We start from the raw sequence: 18,329 nt of genomic DNA, 5'->3' as shown, positions 1-18,329 counted from the left end.
GCATTTATAGTACATTTATTATCATTCATTTTAATGTTTTTCTCACTACATATATGTGATTATCAAAATCATTCCCGTGCAATTTTAAAAACACCAAAATGTCACAAATATAAACAGGATACAAACAGGAAACACTTCAGGGGTGTCTATAATTTTTTTTTTTTTTTTACTGAACATCAAATCAGCAGACAGACTGAGACAGCAACATTTATCCACTACTGGTGAAATGACACGGCATTTATCCTGGATTAGGTGCCGTTATCATGCAACTTGGCTGCAATTTTCTGCAACTCAATGTCCATCGCTGCGAGGGTTTCCAGCTCTTTCTCCTTTAAAAACATGAAATATTTAAACATGAGTGATGCCAACATTTGTGTGAACGTGCTGACGTTGCTTTAAACATGCTGCTTTTCTTCACAGTGCCTATTTGCTCTCTAATATATGAGCCGTGAAACTGAGGTTCTCGGTTGGTAATAACTGCAGGAGCCATAAAAGGTAATGTTGAAAATGTGAAGAGCAGAGAGGATACGTGTTGAAAACAAGATGGTTTAGGCAGAACATGAACATCATCTTCTGAAGGAGAGATGTGGTAGAGCGGCTGGCCATGAATACGCTGTTCTGTTTTGTCTTCTAGTATTTGGGGCATGACTGTGAGGGACAGCTCGTGATGTGTATTTGCATGGATACATATTCACCACAGCTCTGGTTCTGAGGGCTAAATCCTCACCACTCAGGGCAGACTAGATTTCCATAACGAACATTGGTGCTTTTATGGTTCTTTCAGTCAGTCAGCTGAATATATATATATATATCCATATATATATATATATATATATATATATATATATATATATATGGATATTTGAGCTTTAAATGTAAAAGCCCTCAGAATAAACATGGCAGCAGGTCTCCTCCTTTCTGCAAGTGAACCAACGCAGCATTTACCTTTTATGCATTATGTGCTCTCTGTTGTGTGCTCTTTGGCCCCTCTTGAATGGAATGGCTTGTCATCTGATTTATCTTATAGCCTAGCAGCTTGGCTAGCTCATCCTTCTAAATAAATTGCATGTGCATTTCATTTGTCACAAGTTACCCCAAAATCACAGTTCCTCCTCAGCTTCGGCAAATATGTGACTGCTAAGACCTACCTTGTTGGGGGTTGCATTGTCTTGCTCCCTTTTGAACCAGGCTGGGTGGTAGTAGCCTCTGTAAATCCACGGATTACGCTTCTCAGACAGATACCTGGAATAGCACATTCCACAAATTAAGATGCAGATTTTTAGAAGCTTTGTTTATTTATTTTCTTTAACCAGAATGTGGGACCCCTGTTGATTGTAACATTAAGCCACATAGGCTACAAACAAAATGAGGATTAAAAATACCTTAGAGCTTCGTTTCTTCCCTGCACTTGCTCCTCATACTCCTCTGAATCCCCTCCCTGCTCTGCATCTTCCTCCAATGAGCCTCCACCGTGACTGTGATATTTGTTGCCGTGATGGTACTCGTCTTTTCCGTTCCTCTTGTCCAAGCTCCACGACTCTTGGCTGCGTTCGTTGTCTGGTTCTTCGTTGGTGACTTCTTCATCACGTCTGTGTCTCCGCTGATGGTACCTGCCGGGCCTCCAGTTTCTCTTGTCATAGCCAGTGTCAAAGTCCCAGTATTCTTGGCTGCGTTCATAGTCAGAATCATCTGAAAACTCTTCATCACGTTTGTGTCTCCTCTGGTGGTACCTGCCAGGCCTCCATCCTCTCTTGTCTCTACCATTATCAAAGTCCCATGACTCTTGGCTGCGTTCCTCATTATTCTCTTCTCTGGGTTCCTCTGGAAGTTCTTCATCACGTTTGTGCCTTGTCTGGTGGTACCTGCCAGGTCTCCATTTCCTCTTGTCTCTACCATTATCAAAGTCCCAATATTCCTGGCTGCGTTCATCGTCAGATTCATCACGCCTGTGTCTGGTCTGGTGGTATCTGCCAGGCCTCCACTTCCTCTTCTCTCTCTCACCTTCCTCCTCTTCTTCAGATCTCTTTTCATCCAAATCCCAGCTCTCCTGACTGCGCTCGTTGTCTTCCTCTTCCTCTCCTCGTTTGTTCTTGCGTGAGGAGTACTTGGGTCTCCAGCTCGTGCTTCGTTTCTGCCGGGGTTCTTCCTCTCCATTTTCATGACCCTTGTCATCACCCAGACTCCAGGATTCTTGGCTGCGCTCGTCATCAGACTCTTCATCACGTTTGTGTCTCCTCTGGTGGTACCTGCCAGGCCTCCATCCTCTCTTGTCTCTACCATTATCAAAGTCCCATGACTCTTGGCTGCGTTCCTCATTATTCTCTTCTCTGGGTTCCTCTGGAAGTTCTTCATCACGCCTGTGTCTGGTCTGGTGGTATCTGCCAGGCCTCCATTTCCTCTTCTCTCTCTCACCTTCCTCCTCTTCTTCAGATCTCTTTTCATCCAAATCCCAGCTCTCCTGACTGCGCTCGTTGTCTTCCTCTTCCTCTCCTCGTTTGTTCTTGCGTGAGGAGTACTTGGGTCTCCAGCTTGTGCTTCGTTTCTGCCGGGGTTCTTCCTCTCCATTTTCATGACCCTTGTCATCACCCAGACTCCAGGATTCTTGGCTGCGCTCATCTTCTGGGGTCTCTCTTTTTCCCTCCACAGACTTCAGCAGAGCTTCAATGTCTTTCACATCTGCTCCATTAGCCTCGGGCGTCTCAGGCTGACCATTTACCACCTCTCCATGTGTCACCGTCCTCGCACTCTTCTTGTCCAATGGGGCATGTTTAACCCCTGAGACAGCAAAGATAAAAAGATAAGACTCAAAGTTGCTCCTGGACAACGTGACAATTGATTCCTTAACAGCCTCCAGGCCCCTCCTCATATTGCATTCAATTATTTGGTCAATAACTTGCTTGATATTTAGGGGTTACCAAAGGCTATATGGAAGATTGGATGGCACTGGAAAACTCAGAGGAATTGTGGGAAAGCATCAGATCACAGCCAACAGTTTCCGTCACATTTGTGCAATAAACAAGTGGCAGTCTCTGCAAGTGCAGGTAGCCAGAACGACTATGTTCTCCTGCGTAAGACAATCACACCTTGCAGGAGTGATGCACACATTTAACTCATTAGTTCTTGCTTTTCTTCTTCTTTTTAGAGTTTAATTTGAGGGAGGAATAACTGTTAAAACTAGGTTCAGACTTCTTGTTTGGGGATTTATCATTTCACTTGTAGAGGGTGACAACATTTGTCACAGAGCAAGTAACAGCATATTCAATGCTGCTTTTTTAACTTAAACATCTCTGCAAATTGGGGAGAAATCGACTCCAAACCTGCTAGGAGGATGTCTTTGCATTCTGGATCAAGCTGAGAATCTGGTTTAGAGAGAGCTTTGGACAGGACGTCCACCAAACATCTGGTTACCTGCAGCAAAAAAAAGTCAAGCATTTACAAAATTCACCCACATCAAGGTGAAATTGTGAGATAAAAACATACCACATCTTCTCTCTGCCCTTCTTTTCCAATTGGAAGCGCTAGATTTTCTGCAATAGAGAGAAAAGTGTTGAATGGGATGGAGCACGACCGCAGGTGGCGACCGCGTCGTTGTCCAAGGTGCTGGAAATCCTCAACTTATAAGACACAAATACACGCAGCGCTCTTTTACGCACCTGTCAGCAGAGCCGCGACGACCACGACGACGAGGAAACGTCTCATCTCAGCGAGGTGGAAGTCTGATCCGGCGGAAAATGCGCGTGGATGCTGCTGCGCCACTCTCGTCCTCTCCGAACAGTCGGGAGAGAGCTGCGCTGCGCTCTGACGGCTGGAGCTGAGGCGCCCCTCAAATAAGGAGAGGAGAGGGCAGGGAGAGCGTGGGAGGAGGGCTCTGGGCTCTATTAATGTCACGACTCGTTAGACCTGCAGAGGAAAGTGATGTGAGGAAGATCTGATGGATGCTCTGAGTCGACATTTGGCTAACAAATTAGTAATTGATCACGTAAACAGATCAAGAAGATTGCAGAAGAGGAGCTCCATGACGGGTTTAATGCCATGAGGTGCTCGAGGATAAGCAGGTGCAGAGGTGGCAGACACAACATCGCGAATGTTCATGCAACTCCTGTAACATGAGGTCTGCTTGTGACTATTTTAGGATCAAATTTACACCCAATCACAGAATTTGGAAGGAATTTGCTGAGATTTGCTGAGATTACTGGCATTACCAAGATATCTGTCATGACATTTTCTGCAAAGCCATTTGCTGGCAAATGTTGCGTAATATCGCCCAAGTTTGAAGTGCAGAGTTGCTCTGTTTTGCTTTTATCCTGGAATGATGTGAAACGGGCTCTAAATCAGAGTTTAGTTCAACTGGTTCTTCAATAATTCATTCAAGACAGACCTTCCTAAGGGCTGGTTAATAGAGACCCTGATCAACAGCTGTTAGTTAATCACATCTTGATGTCAGTATCGACTGTTTCCAAAAACCAGTATGAGCATTGTGTGAGAACGGCTGCCACCTTATTCCCCGCCATGGGAGTGGGACGAGCCGACGTGCTGCTTAGAGTTGGTGGACTCGGCTCAACACGACTCAGAACATTCATGCTGACAACTGCTGGCTTCTGTCTTTGTACTTTTCATCTGTTGTTCACCTGTTAAACATGGCTGCCTTAATACAATTTAAATCTAAATAATGTGAAAGCAGGGAGAGAAGCAGCATGATAATTGCAGCTTCCCTTGCCATATACTGTATATTCCAATGCTGTGTGTGTAAGACATGCTCTGGCCTTTACGTATGACAAAGTGCATTCACATCCAATCATGTCTCGCAAACCGTAAGTCCAGAAAGTGAAATGGCTTTGAGCCCAAATCATTCCCTTTACATTTTCTCTCTAGTTTGTGAATCCTATGCCTGCGTGTGTCTGCATCAATCTCTCCAACACTGAATCTAAGTTAGTAAATGGACGGATAACTGTCAGGACAGGTGCTGGATTGTACTCCCAAGATATACGTATGTACTGATCCATAACTGACGTGGGTCTTTTACATCAATAACAGGTTGTCAGTTTGGTGTGTTTTGTGTACAGTGAGAAGGATAACGGTGCTCTGCAGCCTTTGCTGGAGGGGAAGTCTGTGGCTAAAGCTTATTGTGTGTGTGTGTGTGTGTGTGTGTGTGTGTGTGTGTGTGTGTGTGTGTGTGTGTGTGTGTGTGAGTGCGCGGGCTGAGTCCATATGTTTTCTTCATCTTACTGTCATCGCTCTCTGCCCGCCTAATATTTAATAAAGCCCCAAAGACAGGGGAGATTACAGGGCGTGCAGCCAGGCTCTGAGAACACGACTCAGATCAGTTCTCCTCTAACACCAACACAGCTACTTCCATCACGACCAGTTAGACGTGAGAGTTGAGAGGGTGGCGATGAGCATAATGCAGCGCTCTTCATTAAAGCCACGGCTTGAGTTTGCTCAGCGGTCTGCCAAGCTTTGGGTTTGCCGAGAAATAAATAATTTATGGTGAATAACAGACCCTAATGTGTAATTATAATACAGAATTCATTCCCCTAAAGTGGAACTTTTGGATTTGTTGTCCAAAATGCTGCTTTTGCAATCTGCTCTTCATAGTAGTTTGCAACAATTCCAGCATTTGAATCAATTTCTGAAATTTGACTTATGTTAGTACATCCAGTCTGTGCACATTTAGCCCAGACAACACCAGTGAAAATGGTTGCTTCAGTCAGATTAGTCACGACCTGCTGTGCATGAGTGCAAAGTAAAAATAAAATTGGTGATCCAGCTCTGCATCCAGAGTTACTGTTACTGCGGCGTCAAAGAAAGTGTGTTTCCTAATAATCCATCATTAACGAACCATTCTTGTTTATGTATTCATCAATCTTTGCTTTGGTGATAAAAGGCTCCCACTCCTCATCCATCAAACTAGAATGATATTAGCATTAGTCCTGTGCCCAGTACTGCTTTCATGCAACATCAATGGGCACTGAAAACAATTCATCATCTGAATCATCTTCATTACCAAAGAAGCCGGCCATATGTGAAATACTTCACATCACATTAGAACAGGACGAATCCCATAAATAAATATACTGCCCAGACCCTGAAGTACACCATGAATAAGAAAAAGTCCACTTGAATCTCTCACAAGTCAGTGCTTGTACAGTCAGTACACTTGAATTCTTCTTGAATCAGCCATGAGTAATTTCTTTGATTTATGTTGTGTGTTTTAATAGAAATGGCAGTAACAGGAAGTTTAAAGTAATGCTAATGGGGTCTCTGGGGAGGAAAGGACAATGGGATTTGTGGTGAGAACAATAATGGCCACCAGTGTGGCTTTAATAGCTGCTAAAAGACGTGTAATAAATGCTGCGACATCAATATGTCTTCCTCTAATGGCCAAAAGTCCAGATAATTGTTTACATATTGTCATTACTTTAAAAAAAAATTAACTACATTTACCATTAAATATTCTGTAATAGTTCCAAGCATGTGTATTTTGGGTTGTAGGGGTGACTTTGTTGTTTGGGGACTCATCGGTGAGATAATAAATATTTTATTCATGTTTAGTCATGCTTGCTGGTGTCTTTCCATAATTTCTGACTCGCTCAGCTCCAACAGTTTAACACCTTTTAGCTACAAATCCGTTAAATCCAACAATAATTTGCATTTTTATCTCAATGTTTTGAGACACAAATGTTCAATTGGTGACTGGTGTTTTTCTTCACTAATATTTCATCACATTATCAGAAACAATGGCCTCCACGCCTCCGTGCTGCATGGAAATTTAATGCAGCATCACTGCGCGTGCATTTCATCCAAGTATTGATTTGGACATGTAGATGCTAACTAGCTCTATACCACAAATCTGCCAAAACAGAAATAGACATTATAAAGAAGGAGAGATCGATTCAAACATCATGGGGGGCATCTAATGGTTTGCCGCTCACTGCTGCTGACAAATGAGCTCTAAGGTGTTCATTATTTTCTATTGACCTGTGTTGCATGATATGTGAGCTCAGCATTGTTTTTGCATGCTGATGAGGAAAATCATTTAGGATCAAATAGTTGCACTGTTTATTACTGAGCCCTTTGTTTCTTATTTGCTGTAGTATTGTGACTAAAAATGACACTGATATGTTAGAGGGAAAACCTGACTTGACATGATCTCTAATGTGTGTCTATTTTTTACTTTCTACAGACCAACCTACTCCTGCTTGGCATGTTATTCTTAACATAACTAATAAATACATGTAGCTTCCTCCATCCTCATCTTACTTTGCTGACAATTATGGTTGCCACAGTCCTTTCAAGTGATATTAAATGCTATCTTTAAAACATTAACAAGCATACACATGTGCTTCATAATTCAGACTCTAATAAGGAAGGAATGGTTTTGAGGAATGGTTTTCAATTCTTACAGTCTGTGTTGTCCACAAGCTCTTAAGCACATTATGCTCTGGATAGACTGATGTATCAGCCATAGTCAGGAAAATATATCATAATGATAGAAAGTATCATTAAAAATGTGCACCATTTTGAAGGAAAGGTGCGGTTTATAGGTTATGATATCAAAGATAGTGACGGAACTGGAAGAGCCTTCAGCACCTTTTCCAGATGACACTGATGTTAATCAGTGTTTACAAGGGTGATAACATAGTCAGGGTTGAGAAAGCAGCGGGGGAAATTGGATTATTGTACTCAAATATGACTTGGGGGTAAAAGGGTTAAAGGTTGACTAAGATGGAGCCTCGAGGGTGACTGCACTGACATTCAGCGAGCTGCTTGGTTGTAATAGTGACCTTTCTAAACAGCAGCACAATGTTCTATTTGATCATTCTCACAGTAAAGCATTTCTGCAGCTGCTGTGGACATCTGTCACGCTCTTTCTCTTGATTTAATGAGACTTATTAGTTCTTGTCCAAAGTGTTTTATTGTGTGAGTGCAAATAATTTATACTTCAAGAGACATTTGAACAAAAATCTAAATTCAAACAAAGTAGCAACACTGTTTTGAGCCACTTCTCCTGTTACAGTGGGAGATTTAAAAAAAAAATCAATAATAATTTACATTATTGATCAATTAAACTCTCTCACTGGGAGATGCTAACCTGGTATGTGTTCCCAGTAAGAGTTTTTTTTGTTTAAATAAGGCTTAAATAAATTCTGCCAGTAGAACAGTAATGGGTACTGTAATGTCTGTTAACTGCTCTGCTTGACAAGTCCCGATTGGAAACTGTTCCATTTCCCTCAGACCGTGCACAGCTTTTCTGCATGTGGTTAATAATTGCTGCAGCTTTGTGTCGAAAAAACTACACACGCACCTAAAAGACAGGTCGTGCTAATGAAATTATGCTTGGCCTGAACTAAAAATATGTGCTGGTTATGAATTCCACAGGAATAAGGTGATGTCATTTTGAACCAGTTTTAAAGCAGCTGCTGGCATCAAGGGTCCCTCTCCCGCCTGCTTTGGTCTTGAACATGTAAACTTCTAAAAGCAGAGCTGAAGCTAATAAATCAATAGAAGGAGACCTTGTTATTGCCTTCTTTTTGTGCTTTGGGGGACTAAAGTTAGAATGTGGGGGTGGGAAATTAATGGCCACCTAATAGTCAGCAATGACAAGTTTGTATTGTGGCCATCCAGAGGGACCTAAACACGTCTATTCAGGAAGTAGTATGCAAAACCACAAATCCAGGTGTCAGATCAGTTTGGGTTCAAAATCAAATCAAATCAATCTTTATTTATATAGCGTCTTATACAATCAAAATTGTTTCAAGGCGCTTTCCAGAATCCCAGGGCCTAACCCCAGACAAGCAACAGTGGCAAGGAAAAACTCCCCTTTAACAGGAAGAAACCTTGAGTAGGACCAGGCTGATGTAGGGGGACCCTCCTGCTGATGGCCGGCTGGGTAAAGAGAGAGGAGAAGGGGGAGGACAGGTAGAGGATAGGATAGGTAGGAGAGGAGAGGAGAGGAGAGGGGAGGGGTAGAGGAGAGGAGAAGTAGAGTGAAGGGGAGGTAGAGGAGAGGAGAAGGAGAAGGAGGAGGAGGGGAAAGAGGAGAGGAAGGGAGAGGAGAGGGAGAGGAAAAGGAGAAGGAGAAGGAGGGGGAGAGGAGAGGAGAGGAGAGGAGAGGAGAGGGAGAGGAGAGGCACAGAGCACAGAAACACACACAAAAAATATGATATACAATCACTTCAGCGGGGCCGGAGGTCATTATGCAGCTCCGAGGGCGGCGATACCTGTAAATAAATAGAGGGGGGGAGAAGCAGAAAAACTACACAAGAACTAGTCTGCTTGATGAGGAGAGGAGAGGAAAGGAGAGGAGAGGAGAGGAAACCATGACCCAGTGGAGTGACAGAGGCCTGTCAGGTGATCATGTTTCCGGACCCCGGCAGCCTTGGCCTATAACAGCATAACTAAGATGTGACCTAACGATAAGACGACCCCCTAAGTATGATAATTTGTCTGTCTATGATAGTAACTGGAACTACTGAATTAGTAACAATAAGCTTTTTCAAAGAGGTAGGTTTTGAGTCTGATCTTAAAAGTAGCGATGGAGTCAGCCTCCCGTACCTGGACAGGGAGCTGGTTCCATAGCAGGGGGGCCTGGTAGCTAAATGCTCGGCCCCCCATTCTACTCCTAAAACTCTGGGAACCACAAGTAGACCAGCATTCTGAGAGCGGAGCGGTCTATTGGGCTGATAAGGTATCACTAGCTCCTCCAGGTAGGATGGAGCGAGGCCTCTGAGGACCTTGTAGGTCAAAAGAAGGGTTTTAAAAATTATTCTAAATTTAACGGGCAGCCAATGAAGCGATGCCAGTACAGGAGTTATGTGATCTCTTTTGTCAATACCTGTCAGAACTCTGGCTGCAGCATTTTGGATCAACTGGAGGCTTCTTAAAGTGTTGTTTGGACACCCTGATAATAAAGAGTTACAGTAGTCCAGCCTGGAAGTAACAAATGCATGGACTAACTTTTCAGCATCATGCTGCGTCAGCAGCTTCCTGATCTTTGTGATGTTCCTCAAGTGAAAAAAGGCACTTCTAGAGACTAATTTAATGTGTGAGTTGAAGGAGAGATTTTGATCAAAAGTTACTCCTAGATTGCTCACAGAGAGACTAGATGTTAATGAGATACAGTTGAACAGAACCTTTTCACAGCGCCAGATCTGAGAGTGTGAATTCAACTTGTATGTAGAAATAAGATCCTCAATGGTAATCAGAAACTGCAAAATGAGTCAATAATGGGGAAAGCAGCCCACAGTCTGGTCGTGAAACTCCACCGGCCAACCTAATGGACTATTGTCATTCCCTCCATTGATGCACCTCCGTCAAACTGCCCTCCATCGACCGGAGTCAGTAGAAAACGCTGCTGCGAGTCTTTAAACTGCTGAAGGTCTCATCACAGGACCCACCATAGGCTCATTCATGCGTCCCTCCATTAAATCTAGATTCGATCGATTACAGTACAAACTTTCCCCTCACCCTCACTTCAGGAATTCCCACTTGTTATCTCACCCCCAGACCTCTCTTGTATATTTATATGCGGGGGGGAGATCTGCAACCTGTTAAAAGCTATTGCTAAATATTCTCAGATGACTATTTGTCAGTGATGTAACTTCCTTAACTCGTCATTTCAAGCAAAAATAACAGAGAACGCCAGCGTGGTTACAGAGCGGAGCGACAACATACCAGTAGTTTAAAGAAAGTATACACGGCCTTAAAATAATAATTCTGCACGGTACAAGAGGCGCACACGGTAACGATTGTTGTACGTTTATTTGTTTTTGTATGTTTTTAATGTGTGTGTGCCCTTAAATAGACAGTTTGGTATGTTTTTCTATGTTACTGTGCTCGTTAGTCGGGACCTGTCTAAATGCTGGAAAATTATTAAGAAACTTTTAATAATCAGATATTTACTTTTTCAAATGCTGTTTATGTTTTTTATTTTCTAGTTTTCACGGTTTCTGCGAAGGATGGAGAGTTGGGAGTAAAACATTTAAAAAAGACGCCAGTATGGTGGAGAGTCTAAAGTGAAAGTGAGAGCAGCGGGTGTCCGACAAGAGAGAGAGAAGGCTGCGCGATCCCGGAGCAGCTTGTGACCAGAGAAGAGGCGTGTCGATTCTGAGGACGCGGGAGAGCCGCTCCGAACGTCGGGTGGAGAGTATCGGGCGGCTCAGCAGACGGCGCCAGGTTTGACTGTAGCGCCTCTGTTTCTTCATGAAGTTTGTACAACTTCAAAGGAAGCCGTTCAAGAAAGGTACTTTGCAAGAAAGGTCTTGTTTAACAAAAGAAGGGTGTTTTTTCTAAAACGGTGCCTTTTCAAAAATGTATAATGGCAGTTCTTGCGAAAAATCACAAGGTGTTAAATTAAGTGAGCAAATAGAGTCCCTTCAAGAAGAATTGACTAGTTTAAATGAACAATTAAAATCACAAACTGATAGCACTGAAATAGAGAGATTAGAGACACTTATAGGTGATATTCATGCTAAAATAGAAATACTGAAAGTAACAGTGGTTGAGCCTGTTTCCACCTCCTGCCAGACAGTTGAAATCAGGAAATCCACAAGAGAGAGACACTTAACCCCTAAAATGCTGGAGCTGAAGCAACAAGAAGCTTCTGAAAGGGAGAGTAAGTTCACCACACTGTATGAAAAATGGGAAGAGCAGGTTTAAACTGAAAGTTGAGTGCTCCGATGAAGACTTGGGTGACATGATGGATGCTGTTGAGGGGATGGAGACACAAGTGAAAAGCTTCTTGGCTCCTTTCCTTCTGCTGGGAAATAAAATACTGCAGGAAATGTGTCAAAAGGGCATTGGATGGGACGAACAACTACCCACAGAGTTAAAGCCTCAATGGAAACATAGGGAAGGTCCAGAGAATTGAGTTGCACCATTTTTCAGATGCAAGCAGCCAAGGGTATGGTCAGTGCTCATATATCCGAGTGGTGACAGAAAACATAGTTAAGTTGCACCCACCAAGGTTGTAACCATACCTAGACTGGAGTTAACAGCTGCAGTGGTCGCAGCAGTCAGCAGTATGTTAAAGGAGGAGCTGGAGCTCAAAATCAACCAAGAATACTTCTGGACAGATTCGCAGGTGGTTTTAGGCTACATTAACAATGATGCCCGAAGATTTCATGTCTTCATGGCAAATTGAGTACAAAGAATCAGGGAAACAACAGATCCAACACAGTGGCACTATGGTGAGACTGACCAAAACCCATCGGATCACGCCTCCAGAGGCCTCAGGGTATCAGAGTTGATTAGTTAATCTTGGCTTACTGGGACAAAATTCCTGTGGGAAAGAGAGATTTTGACACCAAAACCTACCCCACAGCTTATGGTGGGAGATCCAGAAGTCAAAACAACACAAGCACTACAAACGAATGTAGTCGAAGAGGACAAGATTTTTGGCAGATTTGAGCATTTCTCAAGATGGCGTACAGCCTTGAATGTTGTTGCTCGGATCCAGCAAAAAGAGAACAAACTGCAGGGCCCATAACTGTCGAAGACAAAAGAAAGGCCAGTCTCGTGCTGGCGAACCTAGCACAAAAGGATGCCTTCAAAGAGGAAATGAAAATACTGAGTAATAGCACACTGTGTGAAAGTGTGACATGAAAGGGTAATTATTTTCTATTCTGCAGATTTGCAGTTTAGAATGTGTGATCAGTAAATCCAGCTGCGCAGGACAAGGTATCCTTGCGCCTGCAGAACTATGTTTCCAGCTGTGATCAATATCCATCCTCAACACAGAATACAAACTGTTGCTCTTGCACATTAGAACATGTGTCAGAATCATATTTTTTCCCAATTATTTGTGTCTGTATTGAGCAAATATTTCCCAGTGTCTTTACTGTGTATTAACAACTGTACTTGCATCTAATTTGCTCTATTTGCCCCTGCAGATGTCTGAAGAAGGCAGAGAACCGGAAGGTCAGGAGCAAAAGTCACATGACATCAGCTCTGCATCAGAGGACAGAAACCAACTCACCTACCTTGTGACTGATGCTCCTCCCTGGTACCTCTGTATCTTTTTGGCCATTCAGGTAGGTGTTGCAAAGCACCCTTACCATTTTTGGATGCATCCTGCTGCACCTCACGTTTAATGAGTGAACTTCCTCTCTGATGCAGCATTGTCTGACAGCATTTGGGGCAACGATCTCTATTCCTCTCATCCTTTCTGAGGGACTGTGCCTCCAGCATGACAGCCTGACCCAGAGTCACCTCATTAACAGCATTTTCTTCGTCTCAGGCTTGTGTACCCTGCTGCAGGTGACCTTTGGTGTCCGGTAAGAAGGACTATCCCACAACTCACCACTCTGGAACAGTTGATGTGGCAACTTAGACAACCTATATGTGGTTATAACACCCTTGTGTAGTTGGTGCCTTTGGCTGCATTTCAAAATCAGCCAAACAATGTTCCCAACTTTGGTTATATTAAAAACAAACCTATTGTTAATTATTGTGAGGAAATTATGTGTCTCTTGATCATGTTTATACCACATTTTAGGCTTCCTATCCTACAGGGGGGTACATTTTCTTTGCTGACCCCCACCATGGCAATGTTGTCCATGCCACAGTGGGAGTGTCCTGCTTGGACCCGCAATGCCAGTTTGGTGGACACGTCTTTGCTGGTCTTCAAAGAAGAGTGGCAGATCCGTCTGAGAAATGTAACTAAGCACTGATCATTCAGTAGAGCTAAGCTATCGCATCCCAGCATCCTCATGGTTAAATATGGATGTCTTCACATCAACTGTTAATCTTGGTCACCTTCTTGTCCACAGCTGCAGGGCTCCATCATGGTGGCCTCGCTTCTCCAGATCGTGGTCGGCTTCTCGGGCGTCATTGGCTTTCTTATGCGCTTCATAGGTCCTTTGACCATTGCCCCCACAATCACCCTCATTGGCCTGTCACTGTTTGAATCATCCGCAGCCAAAGCTGGAACCCACTGGGGCATCTCTGCCATGTATGTAGTCATTCAACACCATGGTTCGTCTTCACAGGGTAGGAGCCAGCACGATGGGATATTTTTAGAAGCACACAGTTTTAGAGGTCATGAATAGAATATTCGCAACATATTGCTCATTTGAGACAGTAACATTGAAGCCTTTTGGAGAAACACGTTAACTAACCCCCTTTTGCATCTATTTTAAGCGTGGAATTGTTTCTATTGCTAACCTTGTTTCATTTTTTTTATCCACAGGACCACATTGTTGATCATCCTGTTCTCCCAGTACCTCCGTCTCATACCAGTCCCTGTTCCAGCATATAATAAAATCAAGAAACTTCACACTTCAAAGTTCTACATCTTCCAGCGATTCTCTGTACGTTTTAAACAATAAGTCTAAAGTTGCACCATTTGCCACAACAGCTGGAGCTAAGCTGCTGACATTCTACCAAATATCTGTCTGCTTTTGTTCCATAAACTGGGAAGTTTTAAGCAAAACTGAACACATTTGGCAAAATGCGTCTGTATTTTAAAACATGTGCTGAAATGATGTACAGTAGAACTCAATTAATACTAATTATTATTGGTAGATTCTGCTGGGCATTGTGGTCTCCTGGCTATTCTGCTACATCCTCACCGTCTCTGATGTTCTTCCATCTAATCCAGCCCATTATGGCCACCTGGCGCGCACTGATGTGAAGGGAAATGTGATCAGTGATGCTTCCTGGTTCACATTTCCATATCCTGGTAAATGAAAAAGTACATTCCATTGAAGTGTTTGGCTTTTTTCAAATTTGCCAACTATCTAATCAATCTGAAAAGGGAAAATATGAGATATTCAATCCCAGTATTTCTGAAGGATAAATCTGAGTTGTTTTTCCAGGCCAGTGGGGCGTCCCTGCTGTGAGTCTGGCAGGTGTGTTTGGCCTCATGTCTGGAATATTCTGCACCATGGCCGAGTCCGTGGGTGATTATTACGCATGTGCCAAGTTATCAGGAGCCCCACCTCCCCCAAGGCACGCCATCAACCGTGGCATTGGGGTCCAAGGGCTCGGCTCTTTACTGGCGGGGGCCTTCGGCACCGGCAACGGCACCACCTCATTCAGCGAGAATGTGGCTGTCCTGGGCATCACCAAGGTGAGGAAATCAACATTACTGCTGCCTGCTTATAGAGCTTATCTATCACTGATCAAACTCAAAGGAGGACTGTATATCTGGCACTCGCTAACTAGTAACAGGGAGAAACCTTGAGCAGGACCAAGCTCATATAGGCTCAAGCTCATATCTGGCTGATTGCTGGAGAAGAAGAAGGGGGCAGGGGGAAGCATAGAAAGAAGACACACATACTTGCCAAGACAGTAGTTGGACTGAAGATGCAGATCAATAACTCAATTAGTCAGTTCTACAACAAAACTAATTAAAACTAATGTTTTAATCTGACAGGTGAGCAGCAGGAGGGTGATTCTTCTAAGTGGAGTCTTCATGATATTAATTGGGATTTTTGGAAAAATCAGCGCTGTTATCACAACCATTCCTGACCCAGTGGTTGGAGGCATGTTTATGGTCATGTTTGGAGTCATAACTGCAACAGGAATTTCTAATCTGCAGGTGAACAAACAAAGCGCTTGAGCCATCTTGCTACCAAATAACTTCTCCGATAGTCAACTGATGTGTTTTCTTATCCAGTCCACAGACATGAATTCTTCCAGGACTATATTTATTTTTGGGTTTTCCATGTTTTCTGCACTTTCCATCCCAAACTGGATTGTAAAGAATCCTGGTTCCCTCCACACAGGTCCAATGATTTATTACTTTTTTGTTTTAATATGTACTTGGAATATTATTCTACCTTCCAGCATGAAATTGAGCCCTCATGGTGTTCCTCTTTCAGGAGTTAAAGAGGTCGACCACGTGTTACACATACTGCTGACCACCAACATGTTTGTAGGAGGATTTCTTGGCTTCATCCTAGATAACACAATTCCTGGTAGGTTGATACAAATGGCTGTCTGTGTGCTATAAGGTGTGGAATACGGGTGCCTTACATGTCTCCTTGTTGATTTTGTAGGGACCAAACGTGAACGTGGACTTCCAGACAGAGAACATGAAGATGTTTCTGATAAATTCTCGGCATCACTTGAGCTCTATGACCTCCCTTTTGGCATAACTTCATTCCTCTCCTCCCAGTCTTGGGTTCGTTACGTCCCCTTCTGTCCGTGGAGAGACAGAGACACGGATGGCAGGACTGAGGACAATAATGTGATGCTGAGACGGGGAAGTGAGCTATCATCTCATGGGGAAATTGTAGAGATGAGATGAATCTGTTTGAAAAGTTTAATGTGACATGTAGAAAATTAAATAATAAACATCATGATGTTGGTTTAGATTTAAGTTTTATAACTCAGTGGATCCCCCTTTTCCAAGGAATCTGTTTGAAAAGTTTAATGTGACATGTTTAGTATCTAAAGCCTGTGTATCTATTCTGTGCATGCCTTTACTTCTGTAAGGCCACAATGTGTTTAGCAGCTTGGTGCCATATTAGGATATGCTCCACATGTGTCCTGTGACTTCTGCCTATCTTTAAGATGGCAATGGAAGTCTTGTTCTTGCTAAGAGGAGCTGCGAAGAGGCGAGGCTGGAGCCTGTAGGCTCCTGGTTGTTCTCCATATGAGGATGTGTAGCATGAAGCCTACTACTACTCCCATTTTTGATACGAGCTGAACTCTATGCCATTGGGTTTGCTATACTGTGTATCATGAGGGCATCAGAGAAGAATGTGTTTACTTGACAGTATGAGAAGGAGCTATTGATGTAAACACTTCGGAATTCTTCACCAACGGGACCGCGAAACCTCCCTCGGGCAAGCTGCAGCGTCCAATTGATACCATAATGTTCTCTTCAATAAACATCGATGATAACCAAGTCGTTGTCTGCGAAGATTCCTTCCTCGTCAGCACCTCTCGACTACCATCAGAAGAAATTTACAACACATGTAAAAAAAAATTAAATCATAAACATAATGATACTGGTTTAGATTTAAGTTTTATAACTCAGTGGATCCCCCTTTTCCAAGAATTCTGTGAAATTTGTCAAAGTTTTACAAAAATGGGATCTGGCCCTAAGTTTCAAAATGACTGATGTCATAAATAACATTTAATTTTTTTTTAGATCTCACAACTGGAAGAGCCTCATGAAATGATAATACATCTGACCTGTTCCACTTCATGATGCCTGAGTAAGTTTATTACCAAAAGGAACCTGCAATTTTATTGTTGAAATTAGGATTGTCTTAACTTTGAGACATCCATCCATTTTTGGACATTATTAATATCTTATTTCAGTCAAATTCAAATCTTCCTCCATCTATAACAGGAAACCTTTTGATATATATATATATATATTTAATAAAACACCAGCGGGCCAGCTCTAATAGTCAATTGGTATGGCTTCGCGGGCCAAATATTATTACATTGCGGGCCAAATTTGGCCCACGGGCCAGAGTTTGACACCTTTGATGTAGAGCATCCAGATGTCTGTGTTCATCATTTCTCACATCTGTGAAAATTAACACCAAGCAAGATTAAACTGTTCTTAAGAATGAAGCAAAACCTACTAATCTGTAAGACCTCTCTTGTGGTCTGTTTCTGTTTCTTCCAACAGTCTGTTTGAAATGACAGAATCCTTTTTTTGTTAAAGGAAATTAGATTCCACCTGTGGATAAGTGTGTTTTTGAAGCATCTGTGTCTCCACTCTGCAAGTGCTGTGAAGCCTTGAAGCACCAACCCTGGAGCATCTCTTGCTTTCCCACCTGCAGAGATAACCCAACTTTCATCTTTCTCTTCTCTCACGTCGCTTTGTTGTTGAGGCTACTTTTTTGTCCTCATTGTATACATTCATGAAACTTAAGAACTGCATTTTGATGTGCTGGAAAGGGTGTTTGGGGAGGCAGCTGGACCACTTTTTCAGCATTTGAATAGAACATGATGTTGATGAGTGATAATAAACCCCCTGGACAAGCACAGTGTGTTTCTGACTTTGTTCAAAACACTGGTGCACAAGAATTCTGTGTTACATTTGGCTATCTGTCATTTCAGTTAGTAAGCTCCATGTTTGCTTTAACAAACACAGGGATAAAAGAAACTCTATAGTTGATAGATTTGCATCATTTATTACCTTTGTGTGTGGCTGCAGATGTAAAGTAATGAGACTAGGAGACAGGGATCAGTAAACAATGATGATGTTTGCACTGTTTCCCACGTATGTATGTATGTATGGATGTATGGATGGATGGATGGATGGATGGATGTTGTATATACACGCACTCACGCATGCACGCACACACACACTTTTGTGGATAAGTTTGGAAGTTCAAGTTATCATGCAAAGATGCAACAGT

At 42.8% G+C, this 18,329-nt stretch overlaps 2 protein-coding genes across 7 annotated transcripts in view; one reads left to right on the top strand and one right to left on the bottom strand.

The window, feature by feature from the left end:
• Positions 1-152: 152 nt before the first annotated feature.
• chgb (chromogranin B) overlaps positions 153-18,329 on the bottom strand; it is a 21,659-nt gene continuing 3,482 nt past the window's right edge. The window contains exons 1-6 of one of the 2 annotated variants that reach the window (XM_029849909.1): positions 3,654-3,833; positions 3,481-3,527; positions 3,318-3,408; positions 1,383-2,775; positions 1,149-1,242; positions 153-329 (exon numbers count right to left, since the gene is read on the bottom strand). In XM_029849909.1, coding sequence (XP_029705769.1) covers positions 249-329; positions 1,149-1,242; positions 1,383-2,775; positions 3,318-3,408; positions 3,481-3,527; positions 3,654-3,699 — 1,752 coding nt within the window. In that variant the 5' untranslated portion in view covers positions 3,700-3,833 and the 3' untranslated portion in view covers positions 153-248. Of the gene's footprint in view, positions 330-1,148; positions 1,243-1,382; positions 2,776-3,317; positions 3,409-3,480; positions 3,528-3,653; positions 3,834-18,329 lie in introns of those variants that run through there. The other variant, XM_029849908.1, reaches the window with a different exon arrangement.
• The window catches only part of LOC101069718 (solute carrier family 23 member 1-like), a 21,889-nt gene continuing 14,151 nt past the window's right edge, over positions 10,592-18,329 (top strand). Inside the window, exons 1-14 of one of the 5 annotated variants that reach the window (XR_003891376.1) lie at positions 10,592-10,753; positions 10,938-11,242; positions 12,891-13,031; positions 13,117-13,274; positions 13,496-13,655; positions 13,770-13,951; positions 14,189-14,309; positions 14,524-14,680; positions 14,817-15,070; positions 15,377-15,541; positions 15,620-15,728; positions 15,825-15,920; positions 16,002-16,359; positions 17,009-17,067. Coding sequence is in view for 4 of the 5 variants with exons in the window: in XM_029849917.1 (XP_029705777.1) it covers positions 12,891-13,031; positions 13,117-13,274; positions 13,496-13,655; positions 13,770-13,951; positions 14,189-14,309; positions 14,524-14,680; positions 14,817-15,070; positions 15,377-15,541; positions 15,620-15,728; positions 15,825-15,920; positions 16,002-16,252 (1,794 nt within the window). In the remaining variant the exon portion in view is untranslated. Of the gene's footprint in view, positions 10,754-10,937; positions 11,243-12,627; positions 12,679-12,890; positions 13,032-13,116; positions 13,275-13,495; positions 13,656-13,769; positions 13,952-14,188; positions 14,310-14,523; positions 14,681-14,816; positions 15,071-15,376; positions 15,542-15,619; positions 15,729-15,824; positions 15,921-16,001; positions 16,856-17,008; positions 17,068-18,329 lie in introns of those variants that run through there. The other 4 variants (XM_029849917.1, XM_029849918.1, XM_029849915.1 and 1 more) reach the window with 4 other exon arrangements.

This window comes from Takifugu rubripes, chromosome 16 (assembly GCF_901000725.2).
Source record: "Takifugu rubripes chromosome 16, fTakRub1.2, whole genome shotgun sequence".
In the NCBI taxonomy this organism is placed as follows: Eukaryota; Metazoa; Chordata; class Actinopteri; order Tetraodontiformes; family Tetraodontidae; genus Takifugu; species Takifugu rubripes.
Note: the sequence above shows the minus strand (reverse complement) of the source record. Positions and strands in the feature narration are given on the sequence as shown.